We start from the raw sequence: 21,813 nt of genomic DNA on the forward strand, positions 1-21,813 counted from the left end.
TGACTTTGTGGCTTTGCTCAGCTTTACCTTCCCAGCAAGATACACCGACTACCCAGTTTAATTTTGCATCATACACTCTACCTTCTCAGCATTCCCAACGTACCTTACCGTGCTGCAGTTTTTCTTTCAACAAACTAAATATTCTACTTATTTATTATAGTTTTGTTAGTCAGGATATTTATTTTGTTCTCCAGTGTATCCAGAGTGCTTAGAATAGTGATTAGAACATTAGTAGGTGCTCAGTAAATACTTTCAAGTGAATGAAATAATGAATATAATTTTCTTATATACATAATTAAATTAAGTGAATACCCTAACTGTAATATGAGAAAGAAATAAGGGGAAAGTAATTTATGATAAACTAATAAATTTTTAATACTGTAAGGACCCGAATTCTAACTATATTAGAAGACACTATGAAGTAGATGCTTACATATTGTATCATTACTATAACAGCTATCAGTCCAAACCTAAACAATTATTTTATGTTTGTGACTCATATTACTAAGGTGCATTGCTGGGTGACTTGATTTTCCAAAATGGTGAGCAATTCCTAGTAAAGTTGTAAACTAGACAAAGTACAGCCTTCCCTTACTTTATATGAATATGGCCATTCCTTGGAAATCTGTATATTAAAACCATGTAAAACTTATTAGTATTTATGTATAAAATAGAGTTAAGGGTCTAGATAATTATTAGCAGGGTTTTTCTTTTTAAGATTTCATTTATTTATTTGACAGAGAGAGAGATCACAAGTAGGCCGAGAGGCAGGCAGAGAGAGAGGGAGAAGCAGGCTCCCCACTGAGCAGAGAGCCGAATGCGGGGCTCCATCCCAGGACCCTTATATTGTGACCTGAACCAAAGGCAGAGGCTTAACCCACTGAGCCACCCAGGCACCCCAGGTTTTTCACCTATGTAGACATGTCAAGAGTGTTATGGTATGAGAACAATTATTTGTGTGTGGGACTATCTTGTATTATAGGACAATCAGCATGCCTGGATACCACCCACTAGTATTTTTAATTATTGGGACAACCCAAAAATGTACCCATAGTTTTCCATTATGCCCCTACAGTAAACAGTTGTTCCATGACCTTACCCTACTTAAGTTTTCTTCTCAGTATTAATTACTGTGTGACTTATTATCTGTTGATTTGTTTGGTGATAACCTCTCCTATTAGACTGTAAGCTTCCTGAGATCAGGATCTTTGTCCATTTTGTATCAGCCTTTCATTGGGTACTCAATATATGCAATTGTTGAGTGGATCGGTGGATGAATGGACTGGGGGTAGTGGTGAGAAATGAAGCTAGAGGATCTAGAACAGGCTATTTATTTTTTTTTATTTTAAGGGTTTTATTTATTTATTTATTTATTTTTATTTTTATTTTTATTTTTATTTTTATTTATTTTTATTTTTTTTTAAAGATTTTATTTATTTATTTGTCAGAGAGAGAGTACACACAAGCAGGCAGAGAGGCAGGCAGAGGCAGCGAGAGAAGCAGGCTCCCTGTTGAGCAAGGAGCCCGATGTGGGACTCGATCCCAGGACCCTGGGATCACGACCTGAGCCGAAGGCAGCGGCTTAACCAACTGAGCCACCCAGGTGTCCCAAGGGTTTTATTTATTTATATATTTTTGTCAGAGAGAGAAAGAGAGCATGTGCATGTACAAATAGTGGGAGGGAGTGGCAGGCAGAGGGGAGAAGCAGGATCTCCGCTGAGTAAGGGGCCTGATGCGGTAATCCCAGGACCCTGGGATCACGACCTGAGCTAAAGGCAAACGCTTAACTGATTGAGCCACCCAGGCGTCCCTGTGTTTTTTGAAGATTTTATTTTTATTTATTAGAGAGAGGTGAGCATGAGCAGGACAGGGAGGGAGAGACGCAGGGAGCAGGGAGCCCTACACGGGGCTTAATCCCAGGACCCTGAGATTGTGACCGGAACCCAAGACAGACGCTTAACTGACTGAACCACCCAGGCACTCCTAGAACAGGCTGTTTAAAGGGTATTAAATAGGAAAATGATAAGATCAAATTGTTTGAATAGCTCATACAGCTGCAGTGTCACAGGTGGGTTGGAGGGAGGTCAAAGGAAAAATGAGTAGACCATTTTGGTAATCCAGGTGACAAATGGTAATTCAGACAGTGGATGGGGTGGTGATGGTGGAAGAGAGGGACAGAGTGGATATAATCAGTACATATAAGAGACAAATTGATGATGGGACTTGGAGATTGATTGAACTTTCTGGGAAAGGAAGTGTCAAGAATAACTCCTAAATGTCTGGCTTATGCTGCTGGTTGGGTATTGGTACTGTTCACTTAGATTTAAAGCCCAAGAAGATAGAACTGATATTTTAGGAGGTAGGGAAATCATAAGTCACATTAAGGATATGTTATATTTGCTGTTGCCTTTAAGATATCCAAGTGGAGATGTCAAATTGGCATTTGGATTTTCATTTTTCCAATTATTTTTTAGTGCATTTATAGTCCTAGGCACCATTGGAGTTAGGGCAGTAAACACACACATTTACTCTTACTTAACACTTACTTACAGAACTTTTATTCTAACAGAAGGAGATATGTTAAAAAAAATGAGTAAAGAGATATATACACACACACACACACACACACACACACACATATATATGTGTGTGTGTGTGTGTGTGTGTATATATAACATATATATATGTTATATATATATATATGTTAGTTTCCAAAAGTGATGTGTGCTGTACAGAAAATATTGAAAGGATTTTGAAATAGTAAATGATTCAGGTGATTGGTGGTTAAGTGGTTGGAGAAAGACTGCCCTGAGGAGAGACATTAAACTGAGATAGAGATAAGAAGGACCAAACCAAGTAAAGATCAGAGGAAAGAGCATTCTGGACAGAAGGACCTGCCTGTGCAAAGTCCTTAAGATAGGAAAGAGGCTGGGTGTGAAGAAAAAAAAAAAAGGCCAGTGTTGCAGGAGTATGGTAGATAAGGATAAGAGTGGTACAAGCTGTGGCAAGAGGGATAGGCAGAGGCCGGATAATGTAGGGCTTTATATTCCAGGGTAAGAAATGTATGTAAGTACAAAGAAATGATGTAGTTACATTTTTTTATTTTTTAAAATATTTTATTTATTTTTGAGAGAGAAAGAGAGAGCACAAGATTGGGGGGGGCAGAGGAAGAGGGAGAAGCAGACTGAGCCACCCGGGCACCCCTAGTTACATTACTTTAGAGGTCATTCAGAAGGGTTTTGCTACAGATTTGACTGTATTGGTTGGAAGCCTGGGAAAGAGGTCTGGAATAAGTTCAAGAGGTCTGGAGTTAAGTAAGTAACATGTAGATGGTCAGAGAGATTGTCTACTATAGTAATCCTTAACTTTGTCTTTATAATTTCAGTCACCCATGGGACTTTTTCAAAGTAGACTTGCCCATTGTGCCCCTGGAGATGTGCCTTCTGGTAGTGTGGAAAGAGTCCCAACATCTTTTTATTCCTAAATTGGCTTTGTAGGTGAATTTGCACTGTCCTGCTATGGCCCCTAATCTGTTGAGTAGAACAAATTTCCTATTTATCTCCTCTTGCTTTCTGTTCAGCTCTTTAAATCATTTGCCAGCTTTAATTAGGCAGCATTTAATTTTGCACACGTAAAAATTTGTAAATCCATGAATTAATGCTTTTAGCACAGAGAGATGTTTTCTCTAAAACATTAGTTTACCTGGTGCTCTGAAGTCACTGAACATAATAGCATCCTTTGGAACTCTTTTAGAACTGTGGTCACATTTAAACACTTTAGTATTATTTTACTAATTATTCTATGTGTTATATATAAACATCCATACTTAACTATTCTTTTAGCCTTTCTTCTAATGCTATATTGATAGCTTATATTAAGAGGACTAGCTTTACTTACCTTTCTTGAGGTATATTTTTATCAGACAGATAGACCTTGGTTTCCTACTTTGAGGCAGAGCAAAAAGGGTAACAATTACCCATCGGCATGAATCTCATAATTCTATAGTTATTGCCTTTTTTGGTAGTTTCTAAGTCTTTGAAATTAGAAATTTTTGCTCAAAAAGGGTACACAGAACCAGTAAGTTTAATATTGACTTCTAAATCTGCATCTGATTTACCTTACTTTAGATGTCCAAAATCAAGGGCATAATTTTTAAATTTTTATTTAGTCTGGAATATAATTTCTGAATATTAAGTATTTGCTTCTTGTTAACACATTTGAATTTAATATTTGATATAATATTTGACTTGGAGTCAGATTTTTGTGGTCCTTTTCTGTTTATATATAGAATTTTTAAATGGTTCGTAAGTGTTTTGTTCTTTTATTAGCATGTTCTTAATTCAAGTTGTAAGTCACTTCTGGGGGTTAAAGTGGATTAAAATAATAAGAGTGGATAGGTCTATACATATAGTCATGTATGTATGTTTATATATGTGTGTTTTTATATATTTATGTATACTCACTATTAAGCTCTTATATAACGTGTTTTCTTAATTGATTTATATAACCAAATGGTGACTATCCCTCTGTCTGTTCCTTTTCTAAAGTGCCATTTTATGTTATAAATAATTTCATTCATTTGAGAACCAGTATCTTAGTTTCTCTATGCAATCTTTCAGAGCAAATATAATTGGAAATGTTCTCTGTATAAAGTATTAAAACACGTTATCAATTCTGGATTGTAATCATTATATGTTTTGAAAGTTTGATAGGATGAAAAATTATTTAGGTATAAAATCTTAGGTATAGTCTTTTCAAAATTAGTATGTTAATTAGTTTTAGCTCTTTTTTTGTTATCAGAAAAGTCTTATTAAATAGAGTTACTAAAATAAGTAAAAGTGTTTCTAGGTTCCAAAGCAAAATAAAAATAGCTATTCCTCTTATTGCAAAATAATTACATCTCTAGCATTTGAATATCTTGGAATCGAGTTATGTGAAAAAAAATATGTAAAGAAAAATATATAGTAAAATAAACTGGATCTTCCAAATGTTATAAGTGGGGAAAAAAGTAACTAGTTACAGGAAATTCTAAAAGTGTTATATTAGTATTGGCTGCTGATCATGTTTTTGGTAATTAGAACTTTGTAATTTCAGTAATTACAAAGCAGAACATATTTTAAGACATTCATTTTTGTGAACTTTTGATATTACATACTGGAAACATTAACCGTACATAAGTACATACATATATGTTTTATATATATATCACATAATCATGGTTTTTTTTTCCGGGCCACTTTTGATATAGACCAATATTTCATTATGGGCATTGTCAAATTATTTATGATTTGGCAAAGAGAGTCTGAAAATGTCATTGTAGTCATCCTTAGGATATGTTTTCCTTCCAAATTTATTAGTAGTCACTTCATTTAATTTGAACTTCAGCTACTGTTCTTTCTTTCAACTCTTTTGAAAGGGAAATTGTTCAGATTTGTGTACTTATACTTCTTTCTTGAACTCAAGCCAATAGTTTCATTAGTAGTCTTTGGTATAAGGTTTTATAATATCATCTTTTAAGATAGCTACTTATTAGTATATTGCTTCTTAGCACTGATATCTTTAGGGTGATTTTTTTTTCCCTTAAAATTTCTTTGACTGTAAGATTTTCTCTTGATGCCTCTTACCGAAAGCAGAATATTTCCTTTTCCCACCTTGTCCACCTAAATGTACATCCATCTCTCCAACATAAATATATATACTTACTTTAAAAAATGAGGCCTACTCACAAGATAATATGGTGATTAATTAAGTGGTTCATAATAAAAAGACCTATGGTTCTAGTTCTAATTTCTTAAAGTCCTCTAAAATAGTTTTGTTTCTTTTTTGTATTTGTTACTATAGATGGAGATTGCTTCTGGTGATAGTATTTAAAATTAAATTTAAATAAAATATTTTATAATGTACGAACTTTTAAAATTTTTTTTAAAGATTTTATTTATTTATTTGAGAGAAAGAGAGAGCGTAGAGGGGAAGTGAGAGGGAGAAACAAACTCCCTGCTGAACTGGAAGCCCCATTTCAGGCTTGATCCCAGGATCCCAAGATCATAACCTGAGCTGAAGGCAGACGCTTCACCAACTGAGCCGCCCTGGTGTCCCTATATATAAACTTTTTTAAAAGGGAAGATCTTTATTGTCTTATCAGAGTCCTGAATTTGCAGCTCTATCAGTTAAAATTGTTCAGTTTAGGATTGTCACTTGGGATTTAACATTATAAGCTTTCACTCGTTGCTTAGAGAGTCAGCATAATGATGGATTCCCTCTGCTCTTGTTCCCCCTCATAGTACGGAGTTAGCTTTCAATCTGAGGATTTCTTGCTGAAGCCCCTAAATTTCTCAGAAACCCAAATCATGATGGATATTGGCTTTTGGTGTTTATGGTATCTGCTTTTTATCTTAGATCTTCACTGCTTCATATTGGATTTAAGTTCATGTGAACAGATTCTCAATATGCTAGGCAGTAGGTAAGATTTTCATCACCTGGACTTCAGATTCACTGATCGAGTATTTTAAGTAATAGAAGAGTTAACTAAGCTTAGTAGGGAAGTACTTTGTTTCTTCATCTTGGAATTTTGGCTGTTGGCAGTAGTATCAAATTAACATTTTCATCTTCTTGAAATTTTGGTAACTATGATTTAAAAGTTGTTAACATCAAGATATAAATATATACAAAAGTATATTTGCCAGTGTTCTGTATTACTTAATAGATGCCCTGTCTCTCATTATCATTATTGCTATTGTTTGCATACTTTGTGAATTTTCCAATTGGAGAATTTCACTCTTGAGAAAAGCCTTATTTTTTCTTTATATCCCTTCTTTATAAAACTGCATGCTTGTTCACTATCTTTATTTGTCAGAGAATGATTGTAGTGGAATTGATTCTTGCCCTAGTAGGTACATAACATACTTTAGGGGATTAAATATTTAAATTTTATCCCTTAATTTCCATCATCTCAATTTTTTCTTTCCCCCATTCTCATTTAACCATTATATCTTAATTTCAAACACTTTATTTAGTAGTGTCTTCTCTGCATTCATAACTTTATTTTATATTTTTCTATATGAAATTTCTTGAATTCTTTGTTTTTAACAAATTTGATCATTAGTTTTCCTGTCTTTGAATTCTTCATGTCAGCATATGAATGTGGTAAGTTTGTTCAAAATGTACTTTAAGATTTTAACATTAACACATACCTCAGAACCTCAGTGTCACATAATGTATTAATGAGTAGAGTTCTATTTAAGGTAAGCTGTCCTAGACTTCATCCAAGAACATTAAAAGTTCTCTTAAAATGTGTGTACCAATTATAGCTGTGAGAGTATTTAAAGAATTGTTAGTATGTCTCTTATGCTACATGAAGCAGACTAGTGAGTGAGAAAGAGCCTCAGATTAGAAATTCAGAGGCAAGCTTTTAACCTTATTTATGCCTCAGTTCCTTCATTTTTAGGGAGTTATATCTTGATTATCCATATGTGTGGAAGAGATTTGTGTAACTCCATCTCTGCATTACTGCTTGGTTTAGAAATATATTGTGTGATATTCTTTGAACCAGAATTATGGTATTAATTATTTATCTTAGGTTTAATTTTTAAGTTTGTTCATATTTCTCTGAATTTGCACCAAATGTCACTGGAGACTGTTGACTTGGAAGCCTCTTAGTTTGCAGGGGAAAACAGCTTAGCATTAAACACTGATAGTGGACAAGTCTAGAGTGGCTAATTGATGTGCAGTCAATTGAAAGTTGATTACATGCACATACCTGTCTTTTCCTGTTTGCAGGAAAGTGTGATGATGTTTATGAATGACTTGAATGCTCTGAAAACAGGTTCTTTATAAAATTAAATTTTGATGCCACCACTGCAGTATTTTTATGTCACCTACTGATTGCTATCATTTTTCAGATGAGTGTTCATCTGATTATGCTAGGTGCTTTTCCACTGTGGTTGTTTTAAAACATGTTGAAATATAATTTAAAAACCACACAAAATATATCAGTTGATTCCCTAGTTAAACCACCATTTACATTTCTCTCAGAATATGTTAATCTGGTTTGTAGAACACAAATGTAAAACATTTTACCTGAATAAGAAACAAGGTAAGATAATTGGTGAATGAATGAGTGAGAATCATTGATTTATTTGCTTGATTAAAATTGCTCTATATTACTGTATCATGAACACATTATTTGAATGCATTTGCAGGGTATGGAATTTAGGGTGAATAAATGTCCAAGTTTTAATAGTAGTCCTAAAATTTTTTGATCCTGAATTAAAATCTTAAAAATAAAGCATTCCAGTTGAAAGTGTAAAGAGATAAAAAGGTTTCTTTCTTTCTTCTTCTCCTTTTTTTTTTTTTAAAGATTTATTTACTTATTTGAGAGAGAGCATGAGCAGGGAGGGAGGGCGGGAAAGGGACAGAGGAAGAGGATCTCAAGCAGACTTCCTGCTGAGTGCAGAGCGCATGGCCAGGCTCATTTCCAGGACTCTGAGATCATGACCTGAACCAAAACTAAGAGACGCTCAGCTGACTGAGCCACCCAAGCACCCCAAGAGATAAAAAGCTTTTAAGATAATTTGGCTTTCCATTATTTTGCTTACATGAATAAAGTTATTTGTTACTGGGAGACAGGCCAATACTTTATTTTAAAAAGTTCATAAAAGGCCTATTTTGCTTAAGCATTTATCTTTTTTGAGCTTTAAGTTAATTAAAACCATGTTAACATTTTTCTTAGCGGTATCTTCTTTTTATCATGTACTGATAATTCAGAATGCCTTGCACACTGTTGATATTTAAGTGTATGTTATGGAATTAGCTAAGTTACAGTAAACTCTTAACTATTTATGCCAGTGGTAGGAGGAATACGATGGTTATGAGAAAAAAACTGCTAGATAGCAAAGTTAATTTTTGCAACAGATTTACTTTTTATAGAAGAAAAATGTAAAATTGTGAAATGTTAAGGGTTGTGAGCTAAGTGGTAATTGGTGATGGTGGTGTGGAAACATAGCAGGAGGTCAGAAAAAACTAAACTGAGGACTGAAAGTTTTCTGTTAATCAAGTGTACATATTGTTGAGAGCTAACCATAATGAGATTACTTTTGATGAATGAGTTTGATATTTCACATGGATTATTTAATGTATTTTCTTTACTTCGCCTTAATTGAAAAGTTATGTTTAGCTCTGAGTAACAGTTTTAAAATGTAATTAGGGAATAATAAATTGTGTACTTTTTTTTTTCTTTCATTTTCTTTTTCTCTTCTTTTTCTAGGGTATGAGTATTATAGAACAACTAGACCCTGTATCTTTTAGCAATTACTTGAAGAAATACCATAATACTATATGTGGAAGACATCCCATTGGGGTGTTATTAAATGTAAGTATCCTTAGGAAGTCTTGATTTCTAGCATTTGATCCTATGATGTTTCAAAATGTCTTAATTGTTATCATCTGTGATACCTTATTAATGAACATTGCTTTTAGGTAACTTTTTTTCCTAGTATCTTTAAGATAATTTGGCTTTCTTTTATTTTGCTTACATGAATAAAGTTGTTACTGGGAGATGGGCTGGTACTTTCTTTCTTTTTCTTTTTTTTTTTTAAAGATTTTATTTATTTATTTGTCAGAGAGAGAGTACACACAAGCAGGCAGAGAGGCAGGCAGAGGCAGCGAGAGAAGCAGGCTCCCTGCTGAGCAAGGAGCCCGATGTGGGACTCGATCCCAGGACCCTGGGATCACGACCTGAGCCGAAGGCAGCGGCTTAACCAACTGAGCCACCCAGGTGTCCCTGGTACTTTCTTTTAAATACAGAAAAATTATTTAGAATAGAAACCTACTTTTTCTCTTGACTCACAGCCAGTTCCAATATGTTCTTTACAAATATAAATCAAAGTAACCCTTGGTAATAAATAACCTTACTAATTTTTTGGTTTTATTTAATGTTCTAGACTTTATTAAAAATAAACGGAAAATTCTGTTCTTGAACTTCAGATACTCACAATTTAGTAACATGAGACAGATCGCATGTTATGTTTTTCTCTTTACAACAAAAACAATATTTCATGTAAATAATAGTAAGAGGCAGAAGTTTTGGGTAGCTGGGTTTTTGAAAGAGATAATAATATTCATTTTTCCTGTAATAAATAAAACAGTATGGCTTTCCTAAAGGAAAATGTGAGACTTTTTAATAGAGAAGAAAGTGTGTGTATATTCAGGAATGGGAGGAGGAAGCAATAATGCCTTCATTGTTTGGGGAGGCAGAGAAATAATGGAGAAGGTAATGTTAGTCTAGAATGGTGCAGGGTAGTAACCTACTCTACAGTGTTAGTTCAGTGTAATTTGAAAGATAGTACATTGTGGATTTTTAGGAATGATTTCTTTTAAGAAGTATTGACTGCAAGTAAAGCCTGTTCAGGGCTTAAACTAATTCTTGAAATTTAAACTAGGTAAGCTACACTAATTTCCTAAATTGGAAATTTAGATTGAATTGGATCAAATAAAATTTTAATAAAATAAATGATGAACCAGTCTACAATTAAAGTAAAAATTGTGGTTTACCCCTTAGATCTGGAAATTAATTTATATATATTTCACATTTAGTCAAAGTTAGACAAAGAAGAGACCAGGATTTCATGACGGAAGTGGCTATGATTTGGTTTAGAGAAAAGAGAGAAAGGTCCATGTTTCTTGAAGTGGCTTTGTTAAATATAACAAGGGTAGGGTGGGAGATGACTGATATTTATCAAGAAGTCAGATTAGGGGAAATTCTTTGAGAGAATGAAGTAAGGAACTCTCTTTTTCCTGTTTAATAATGTGCAAAAAGAAGCTCAAGAAACAAATCAAGAGAAGAGTAAAAAATCTAGGCTTCAGCTGTGAAGTGGACAAAGTTAAGACACCAATACAGAGGTATTTACTTTTTATATGAGATCTGTCATAACCAGTTTTTTTTTTCCCCTAGGCTATCACAGAGCTCCAGAAGAATGGAATGAATATGAGCTTTTCCTTTTTGAATTATGCCCAGTCAAGCCAGTGTAGAAACTGGCAAGACAGCTCAGTGAGTTATGCAGCGGGAGCACTCACGGTCCACTGAAGCTCTGAATCCTCAGGGATGCCACCTGCACATACTCATTCTCTGTCCGGGGTCCCCGCCTAGCCCTTACCAAGATACTGGTCCTGGTTTGGGGGGATTCTGAAACCTCAAACTAATAGAACTTTCTTCTCTTCTTTTCTAGTAGGTGTAGTCCTTCCTTAATTTCAACTCATTAAAAAATGCTTTATAGTTTAGGGCAGTGGAAGGAAGGCTGGCATCAAAATATTTTGATCAAAAAAGTTGGCAATGTAAAGGCCCAGTTGTGGCAGACAGTTTCTTGAAAGTAACTTGTAAAGCATTTACCATATCCTAAATTTGCACTCTTTGCAGACTTGTGCACATATATTCCGCTTTCAGAATAGTTTTGCAAATTGTACACAAACAAACAAAAAAAGGGTGGAAGCTTTTTAATAAAGAAATTGCATTTATAAATGATCTGTATTAGAATATAATAAATCTCCAGTTATAGTCAATTACTACCCGTGTTGTACAACAGATACCTTCTATTTTAGTTGCTAATAAAGGGCTACACAACTCAAAATAGTCTGATTTAAACTTATTGCTCTGTGGTACCTACGAAAATTGTTTTTTTTATTAATTCCATCTCAGAATTTTTATGTTAAAAGTGGTGAACTTCAGCTCATGTAAAAACTATGTTAGGATGTATTTTATATTTTACATATTTATGTGATTTTTTTATCACAGACATTAGAATCATATTTTGAAGTTAGCTTTTAAAATTACATACAGTTTGGCTTTTTGTGTGTGACATCACTTTGTGTCATTACTATATTATAATAGAATATAAATTCAAGATTGGTAAAAGAACAGATGTAGTCCTTTCCTTCAAAGATCGTGTTTGATAGGCAGTAGTCTGCAAATGAGGAAATATTGAAGAGTGTTCTTAGTGATTTTCAAATCATTGCAGACTGTATACTACTGCTGTGCTTTTTTAGTGCTTTAAACAATTTGACTCTCTTACTTGAATTTTTAGCAAGAAATCATTAACAGTAACAAAAACAAAACAAAACAAAAAACCACTGGATTTTCTTATAGTTCTACAAATTTTTTGTCATGATTTTTGGTGCGGCTCTTCCAACTAAAATAATGGTATGGTGTTGTATTTCTTTTTTTAGTATAGACCATTTCTAGTCACTTTGGGGGGAAAATATATATATAATCTGATTAGGTAATTATTGGCCACCATGCATGTAGTGGATTATACCTATTTCAATCTAACATTGGGTATCTACATTACATTGGAGAGCATTTGTATCTTCAGTGTGATGCCGGAATAGCACAATTTTTAGACGCCTTGCACCAATTTTATTTAAAGATTTGCATTTCTTGTTTACTAAATATCAACTTTCTATACTCAAGAATTGAGAAAAAATAAAAAATAATGTTATCTTTTGGATTCAAAATTATCCACCTATACATGTGTGGAAATTATACTCTTACATATTAATGATTTATTTCCCATCACTTAGGTATACTTTTGAGTACTATAAATATTTATTCCTTATTTATTATATAGACTATAAAAATTTCAAAATTGACTAGAGTGAATTTTTATTATTTTCTGAGTATAAAACTGATACATGATTATTACAGAAAATTTAGAAAGTACTGAAAAGGATAAAGAAGAGAAAAAAATCTGCAATTTCACTATCCAGAGATAACACTGTTAATATTTTTTGTATTTCCTCTCAGTCTATGTCTATGCTATTTATATGTATGAGTGTGTTTATGTGTTTGTGTGTGTGCATAACAAATTGAGATTATACTGACCATATAGTTGTATACCCTACTTTTTATAACTTCCTAAGTACTTCCCCATGTCTTTGAAAATGTGATTTAAAAAAAAATGGCTGCCTAATATTTTATTGTATGAATACATACACCATGATTGAACCAGTTCTTTCTTTGGATATTAGATTGTTTCTAATATTTCACAATTATAAATAATAGAGGGATGGACATCTTCATAACATTGTAAAATTTGAACTCTATAATAGATTAGTTCTTTAGGTTATATTCCTGGGAATGGGATAATTGGTTTTGATGGTGAGAACTTTTTAGGCGCTTTAAAATATGGCCAAATTACCCTTCAGAAAGTTTGTACCAAATTTGCAATACGTGAGTTTCCATCATACTGTCCCCTCTCCACTATTGATTATTATTTTTAAAAATTTTTGACCGTTTGTTAAGGATATAATTGATTGTTCTTTTTCATCATTCTGATAAGTGGCTTTACCATCAATCAGTTTTTTTCCTTCTGTCATTTCATAGTTGATTGATTAGTAAAAAACACAAGAGGGTTGCTTAGGCTGAGTGGGCTACATGCCCCTGTGAATATGTTTACTGCACATTTAAAATTCTAGACTATTTCAACATCAGTCCACCCTTTTCTAGAATATGAGCATGTCTTTCATACTCAATCATGAAGTAGAAAGAGTTCCAAAGTGAGAGTTGAGTACTGAGTTCTAGTTCTATTTGTGCCAATAATTAGTTCTCTTACATAAATATTTCATGTTTTATTGAGACATTGTCATCTGTAAAATGTGGGGGGATCTTTTAAGCACATTCTAGAATGTTAAAAAGCTACATGATGAAATTAGATTAGATGTTTTATCTTGATTTCAACTCTACAAATATAAAAATGAAAGTCTTTTTTAACACAAAAGGGAAATTAATTTGCATTACTTAATGCAGTTAATATTACCTAAATTGTTGAACTTAAGCTTTTCTACTTTCAGTGCCTTAAAAGTGTTTTGTATTTGAAATCTAAAATGTAAAGGAAATTATTCTGTGGTTCTGTACAGTTTCTTCTTTATTACATGCATTCGAGTTACTTGCAGCAACTTTTTTTTTAACCGTAGATTGCACAGAGCAGTATGTTCATGGATTCTTCACTATTCTACTAGTGAGTCCTAGACACATGTATGTTAAAGATTAGCTCAGTGAGCAGGTAAGTGAATGCTTTGTCTTGGGTGGGCAACAAATCTTCATATAGAGTAGGATAAAGGACTATTCAGATATTCCAATATTCAGATTTAGATATTCCAGTATGGGTGGTGGGTCCTGAGTTAGTCACTGATTATTGTTGAGGTCACAAAGTTTTCTTTGGTGTCAGTAGTTCATTGCTCTAGATAAGAGGTTAGCCAATGTTTTGTGTGAAGACCAGATACTAAATATTTTGGGTTTTCTAGGCCGTATGGTCTCTGTTTCAACTATTCACCTTTGCCATTGTAGCACAGAAGCAGCCACAGGCAATGGGTACACAAGTAGGTGTGGCTGTTGTTTGACTGAAACTTCAAACTCTGTTTACACAAAAAGACAGCCGATATGGTCCATGGGCCATGGTTTACTGTCCCCTGTCCTAGATGGTATAATTTACTTATAGTTCAAATTATTGTCTAGCAATTTAAATTGCAACAAATGATTGTACGTTTCTACTTTTCTAACCCTCTCTTAATTTGATGTAGTCTACTTGGCTGGGTTTGAATGTTATTCAGAATTATAAAGGAAAATGGGAAGTGGGTAAAGAAAAATAGGAAGTCTTAGGAACTAGTGTTTAAAGCACTTTGAAGCCCTTTTATTTGCTGAATCCCACTGGGAGGTTTGCTTTGCTGCTATAAATTAATCAAAGGAGTGATGAGATTGTGATTAGTTGTTGCAAATTATAGAAATTATTCTAAGCACTTGGCTACCTACACAGTACTAGAGGATGGATGAGATTAACCTTCGTCCTTGAGTATTCTAGGACATAAACCAGTGATTTAAGAGAATCTGTGAAATGCGAGACTCTCTATTGCCATGTAAAGACTTTGGAAAAATAACTACCATCTTCCATCACTGTCCGTTAATATTTAGCCCTGTAGCCCCAACCCCCAATATTTAGGAAGGACATAAACTGAGAATAAAAGAGTTATTTAGCTTGAACAACTTTAAGTTGATGGAAGAATTACTACACTCTTATGTTCTCATTTACTCTGGATCAGTTGGGAAGTACTATGGTATGGTTGCTGAGGGATGTAATGTGGTTAGGGAACTATTACTGATTGGCAGGCATGCACTCTGACATTCGGGCTAAAGCTTTAATATTATTGTGTTAAATTCTAAGAGCCACCTATTAAGAGGGACATGATGAACTATAGTATTCATAGGGAGGCATCTGGAATGATGAAAGGCCTGAGTGCTAGGAGAGTGGAATGCAATCAAAGAAATTGGTAATATTCATTTTGGAGAAGATATATCTAAAGAGAGGGAATGTTTTGTTTTGTTTTCAAATATTTGGGTGACTACCATGTGTAGGAAGGAATAGAATTGTTCTGTGTTGTTCTAGATGGAAAAATTAAGAAATGGAAATTTTGGTTCTACATTTAATGTTTCTATATGAGAATTTCCAAATGCAGATAAGCTGTGTCCTCAAAAAACATTGGAAGTCCTCAAAAGCTAGATCAGTGGTTTTCAGAGTAGTATCCTATGCTGTCAGCATCAGCATCACCTGGGTATATTATTGGTGTTATCTAAAATTATGGAACACCAAGCTGAAAAAAAGCTAATGGAATTAGTACAAATAAAATGGAATTTATTTCATGTGTATAAAACTATTAAGGCCAATAATTTTTAAATAAAAATCAATTTGATCATTTAACTCTAACTTTCAACATAGATTATAAATTGATGATTGTTACTTGTTAGTGGTGGAATAATGGACCTTTAGAATAAAAATATACTTTTGTTTTAGTTCAAACATTTAAATACAAGCTAGAAGTTTCTATTTACTAAAATGAATTTAAGTTGGTCTTCAAATCAGTGACTTTACTTTCTTAAACAGGTGCTTCTTGAACATTAAAACAGAGCCATATCTGTAGCAGAAAAGTGTATTAAAGGAGCTTGCTATTTTTTACCTATTAATGTCAGAATATTAGGAAGGGAACCAAGAGGAGCTGGCAGATACATTCTGCCTTCTATCTCTTTTACCCTGTAAATACAGCTGAGTGGAGTGTCACACTGTGATCCCTGACTGTGCTCTACATTTGGTAATACCGGTAACTGAGACTTCTGCCTTTTCAAAGTCACTGTTGTGGATGGAATTTGTTTGCCTATCTGAGTTTATTGATACATGCTGCTCCTTGGGGTACTATGTGAATAATTTTAGAGTTTTAGATTTGTCATTTATTTAAAGGTTCTCTGGGAATTTCAGAGTGGCTTGTGCCCAAGATGTATCACATTAATTATATATATGTGTGTGTTTAATTCTAATATAAGGTTTTGGCCTTCATACTATAAAATAATAGAAAAAACTTTAAAAGCCAGTTCTTCTGATTTTGAAAGCCATAATATAATACAATTGGTTTTTCATTATAAATTGTAAATTATGTTCAAATGTATATTTCATACTGTATAGTGAGGTTGTAACTTTACTAGTTGTAGTCCTGTTTCTTTCCTGTCATCCTAATAATAAAACCAAAGAGCATATAAATACCATTATTAAGCTGTTGAAGGCCAAGTGTACTTGGCTATGAGCAAGACCTGAGTTCTGGTCTTTATACCTGCCAGTGCAGCTTTTGGAAAATATTTTAACTTTTCTGATCATAATATTCTCTGAATTATGTACTGAATGTGATGTTATCTACATTTAAGTAAAAAGTACTAAAATATGAAAACTAAAAAACCTAGAATAATATACGAATGACATGAATGACAGAGTTTGGTGAGTTTTTAAATTAAATGCTTAGACTGTTGAACTAGACTTTAATAAAAGCATTTTTAGCTTAACAATTTTATAAATGGAAATTTTTTTCTAGGAAGTTTTCTTTCCATTTAAAGTTTATCCATTCAAATCTAACATAGTAGACGTTCAGTTGTATTTGTTCAATTTTGATGAATTTTAAAGCAAGGAGAACAAAAGGCAATCTTCATGTGGAGTGTTTTCTTAAGGACAGGAAAGCATAAACCTTTTAATTGGAAATACTTTTTTAATTGGCTTTTTCCATTTTCAGTTTTCAATTGTGGAAATCAGCTTCCTTGCTAATTTTAAAAGATGGTAGAATTTAATATTCCTAGGCTCTTTGTAGGGCCAAATGAAATGAATGGTAGTGTAAGTGATCCATCCCATGGTTCTCAGCTCATATTTTGCAGGATCTTTTGATGTTTACTGGCATTTAAAAATGGTATAAAGTTTTAAAAGCAATTAATTAAAATCAGTTTTAGCTGATTCTTGCCCAGTGACATGTTCAGCTAACTCTCAAATAGAAAGATACCGTGAACTCTTTTTCATTGGAATTCATTTTCAGATTTGCCGGTAAGTTGCCATTGATTTCCTGGAACAAGTCACTCTTCTTTCCTAGAGCAGAGTTTATTTCTATATTAACATGGGTTAGAATTGAATAATATAACTCCTTTCCACCTTTGATGTTTTTGTGAAAATAATAAGATACCTTATTTAATGTATTGTACTTTTAATTTTTAAAAAGTTTCACAACTTTTTTCTTTCCTCTTAATCTCAACAATAAGTAGGCCAGACATTATTGCCTTATTTTTACTGGTAGAGAACCTGAGGCAAGCCCATACAAATAATATGACTTAACCTAAGTTTGTATGTCTAGTTAGTATCAAAGCAAGGACAAAAATTCAGGTCCTCTAATTTTCAGTCTGTTACAGATGCTGTACCGTATTATTACTCCTGTATTTTGTTTTTGGTGCTGACTGAGGTATGTTGAATTCAAAATAGTGATGGGATTTTGCAACTTCAGTAAAAATGGGAATCATTCATGTCCATGTCCACTTTGATTAATTTAGGTAAAAACAGACTAATTTTGGTGGATTAAAGTACTCCATACTTTTATTAATTCTGAAGATGTCTATTTTCTTTTCTTGGAAGGGCTAAAAATTCTGTTCTGTTGCTTATATAAAATGTACTGCTGCTTTGTAATGGGACATTGACAAAATGAAATTTAAGATACTATTTGGTATGTGAGTTACTGATAGTGAGTCTTTGCAGCAGACACTTGGCTCTCACCCTTCCAGTCCATGCATTAAGTGTCCTGCAAGCACCTGTGACTCTGCCGTGGATTTTCTTACCTACACACAGAGCAGATTGGAAGTGCTAGGAAGATAATACCCGGGGCGCAGACCTCAGCCAGTGATGGATGGGAGTTGGAGGATAATTACTCTAGCTTCCTTGCCCTTCTGGTGATACTCTGAGGCATGTTTCACATTGTCTCCTAGAGTTTCCAGTGGGAAAGAACTTCATTGCCCACAGCAGAAAACTGTTAAATATGTATTCTTTATTTTCTTCTTCCTCTTCACTGTCTCACTAACATTCCTTTATCAGTGCTCCCTGGGATTACCTCCCAAATGAGCTTCTTGTCTTAGAATCCTGTCTCAGAGTCTGTTACAGAGACCACCTGAAATACTTTTGACTTTGGAAATAAGTCATTACTAGCATTTCTAGATATGAAAGATTTTGTTTAAAAAGACAATTATTTTGAACAAGATCTAAAACAGGTATTTTAGTATTCTGTTTTAGCTTGTCTCGTAATTACATCCACGTTCAATTTAATTTCCTTCGCTTCATTTCATAGCAAAGGAAAGATTCAAAGTAAAAAATCTTAGGTAGAAATGCAAGCTAAGTATCTTCGGTGAAACTTCTTCTACTGGATCTGTTTGTTCTTTCCTTCTAAAAAAATATAGACTGATTATCCAGATGACTTTAAGTCATAGTGGGTTATCTGTTTTGGTAGAAATTAAACAGAATTTGGTTCAGCCAAAATTATGGGTTATTTTCTACTTGGATTCTACTTTTTCATTTCTTACCAGAACCTGCTTATTTATAATCAGGGACCAGGATTAGCCTTGACTAACACTGATTGTACAGATAATTTCCCCAAAGATTTTTCTGTGATTATTGTTAAAACTTGAGGGGCATTTGGCTGGCTCAGCCGGTAGAGCATCTGACTCTTCTTGATCTCGGGGTTGTAAGTTCAAGCCCGATGTTGGGCATTGAGCTTACTTAATTAAAAAAAATAAATAACTTTTTTTGTGATATTATTAAGGATTAAGGAATATGTAGTTTATAATTTGAATAAACTCTACATTAAATTTAGTACAGGATAAGTTTATCTTTTATAATTCTTTGATACCTTTTTTTTAAATTAGGAACACTGTTTTATATGTTTTTAAAAAAAACTGTGGGAGATATTCATTTTAGTACATGTTAATTATCAGCCTTCTTTCTTTTCTCTTGTAAAAATTGTGATGTATGTGTCTGAAATATACACTCTATTCATGTGGTTTGTGAAATGGAACAGAGGTGAAATTAACCAGGTTTGTAGTTCTGTTTATAGGGCTCTCCTAATATTAGCATGCACAAATATTTTCCTATAGGAAAAACAAAACACTTGAGGAATATATTTTAATTAGTTATTCTGATTATAAAATAACATCTTAAAACACCTCTGTATTTTTTTAAGCAGAAATAGCAGAGAGTGTATACATAGTGTTTTCCCTCAATGTAATTGCCTTGTGGTGCCTTCAGATTCTGCTATGTCTTTGAGTACGTGATGGGACATTTTTGACCTTTGAGGTTGTATTTGTCTTTTAGACGTTGTCAAAATTCAGCTGGGTGATTAGACTGGATAATGTGGTTTAGAGGGCAGAATGTTAGTTATGAAAGAATAAGTCTACCTTTCTCCTGGGATACATTAAACTGCTCTAAAGTGGAAACTCTCTTTCCAAAATCTCCACAGTGGCATATTGGAATAAGCTTAGAGTCTGTTAAAGTGCATTTGTTTGTAAATGTAAGTTTTATTACTTCAAAAAATTAATCTTAATACTTTTTAGATGTGCTACATCCATACAGCTATCTAATTTATTACTAAGTCCAGACAAGGCTTTTGGGATTTCAAATATCTCAACATGATAGATTGAAATCTGGTGTAAGAAAGAAGCAGAAATGATTTTTAAAATGTGTAAGAAAGCTGGCCCGTTTCCTGAACACTAAATGTTGAAGTGATTAAAAATGGGGAAAATCTTTTTATAAAGTTCTTACTGGAAGCTGACTTCTTGTGTTAAATGTGAACAATCTCATGATAACTTGATGGAAATAAAACAAGCTTCAAAAATTGTCTCTTTTCAAAAGTTTACATATTTTCTGTCACCAGTAGGCCAGTTATACAATACTTCTGATATCAAGTATTTAAATAGAACCTGGCCTTTTTAAGGTTTATAAAGTGCTCCCTGCCTTCCATTAATGTGAAGTACTTGTATTTGAGAATGTTGTATTTCTGGATGCTTGTTAATTTGATGGGTCTTGGAGGGTAAGTCTTTTCCTGAAAGTTCTGGTTGGTACAGTTGTCAGAGAAAATTAACTTGGATAAAACAATGATGCAGTTTTAACAGTTAAAAATTTTTAAAAATTTCTATTTAAAATCAGATTTCCATAATTGCCACAGCTGATTTTGTAATTTTTGTTCTCAGAATTGTTTGTATGGTGGGAAAATATTGTACCTTGTCATACCTGGTTTGCCTTTTTTTTTTTTTTTGCTGTTTAAAAAATCTTCACTTTTATTATCCCTTAAAAATAATTTTTAAATAAATGTTTACATTTTGAATGTGAAAAGTTAAACCAATTATTAGTACTAAAACAAGCTGAAATTTAGGTCTGGCATTTTGGATAGAGTTCAGATTGAGTATCTAAAGGCTATCAGTTTCTACTCAAGTATTTACAATAGAGTTAACGTTGGACTCAAAATTGCTTGATGGTAATTTATATTTTAAGCATAGTGTAGAGATTTTTCATTAACAAATGTTTTTTTTAATTTCCACATTCATATATGATTACTTTTTAAATGGAGGTTTAAATTCTTTTTTTGTAATAGAAGTATAGGTAAATAAGTATTGTATTTAAATCATTGCTAGTTTATTACTTGAAAGGAACTTTGGTTCTGTGCGTGAAATTTGACCTCTAAAGAGCTAAATTTAGCTGGGGAGATGTCTGTCCATAATAGCTTCAGGTTTCTGTGCCCAACTCATATGACTGGAGTTACTGTAACTGTAAAATGGCTTAGAGTGATATTTTTTAGCAGAAATTTTAGAGTAATTTCAATACTACATGGTCATGAAAAGCTTTCTGGTTAGCATCTTTAGCTTTTCTTGCTAATTTCTACCCTATTATCCCTCCCTCCCCCAACCTTTTTAATGTCTACATTGTTGGCCTCTTCTCTACAATTTTAGGAAAACTAGGTATTTGAAAAAGGAGTTATTTTCACTGAGTTTTAGTCTTTCTGCCCAAGATGAACAGTACTGTGACTAAGGGGATATACTTTACTTCCCTCTTTTATAACAGAGCTTATATCACTTAATATTCTTAGAAAATAAGAATTTTTTTGGACTTCCCAAGTTTTGGACTCATTTGCAGATCAGCCTAGGAACACCCTCAAGAAAGTAACAGATGGATTGTGTAGTAAAATAGAGATACTGAGGTTTTTGAGCGTGTGGATTTTTGTCATGTTCAGTGAAGAAAATGTTCTTTAGAATGAAGATAATTGAGGCTTATAATGCAAAATATGGGACAAAAACCATGAATAGTCAAGACTGGTTTTAAAAATCTAAGCTCTGTTGAAAACAAATAGGTTATTCCTAAGAAAAAGATACTGTATGTTTTAATTATCTTCTATCTGTGTAGGCACTAAAGCAGTAAAAGCCAAGATCTGTTTCTCTTC

The 21,813-nt window shown here is 33.3% G+C and overlaps 1 protein-coding gene across 2 annotated transcripts in view; it reads left to right on the plus strand.

Moving 5' to 3' along the window:
• MEMO1 (mediator of cell motility 1) overlaps positions 1–12,467 on the plus strand; it is a 116,689-nt gene extending 104,222 nt beyond the window's left edge. For both annotated transcript variants that reach the window (XM_080812877.1, XM_080812876.1), the window contains 2 exons: positions 9,263–9,367; positions 10,949–12,467. In XM_080812877.1, the coding sequence (XP_080669003.1) occupies positions 9,263–9,367; positions 10,949–11,080 (237 nt within the window). In that variant the 3' untranslated portion in view covers positions 11,081–12,467. The remainder of the gene's footprint in view (positions 1–9,262; positions 9,368–10,948) is intronic.
• Positions 12,468–21,813: the final 9,346 nt, after the last annotated feature.

Source organism: Martes martes (assembly GCF_963455335.1).
Source record: "Martes martes genome assembly, chromosome: 9".
In the NCBI taxonomy this organism is placed as follows: Eukaryota; Metazoa; Chordata; class Mammalia; order Carnivora; family Mustelidae; genus Martes; species Martes martes.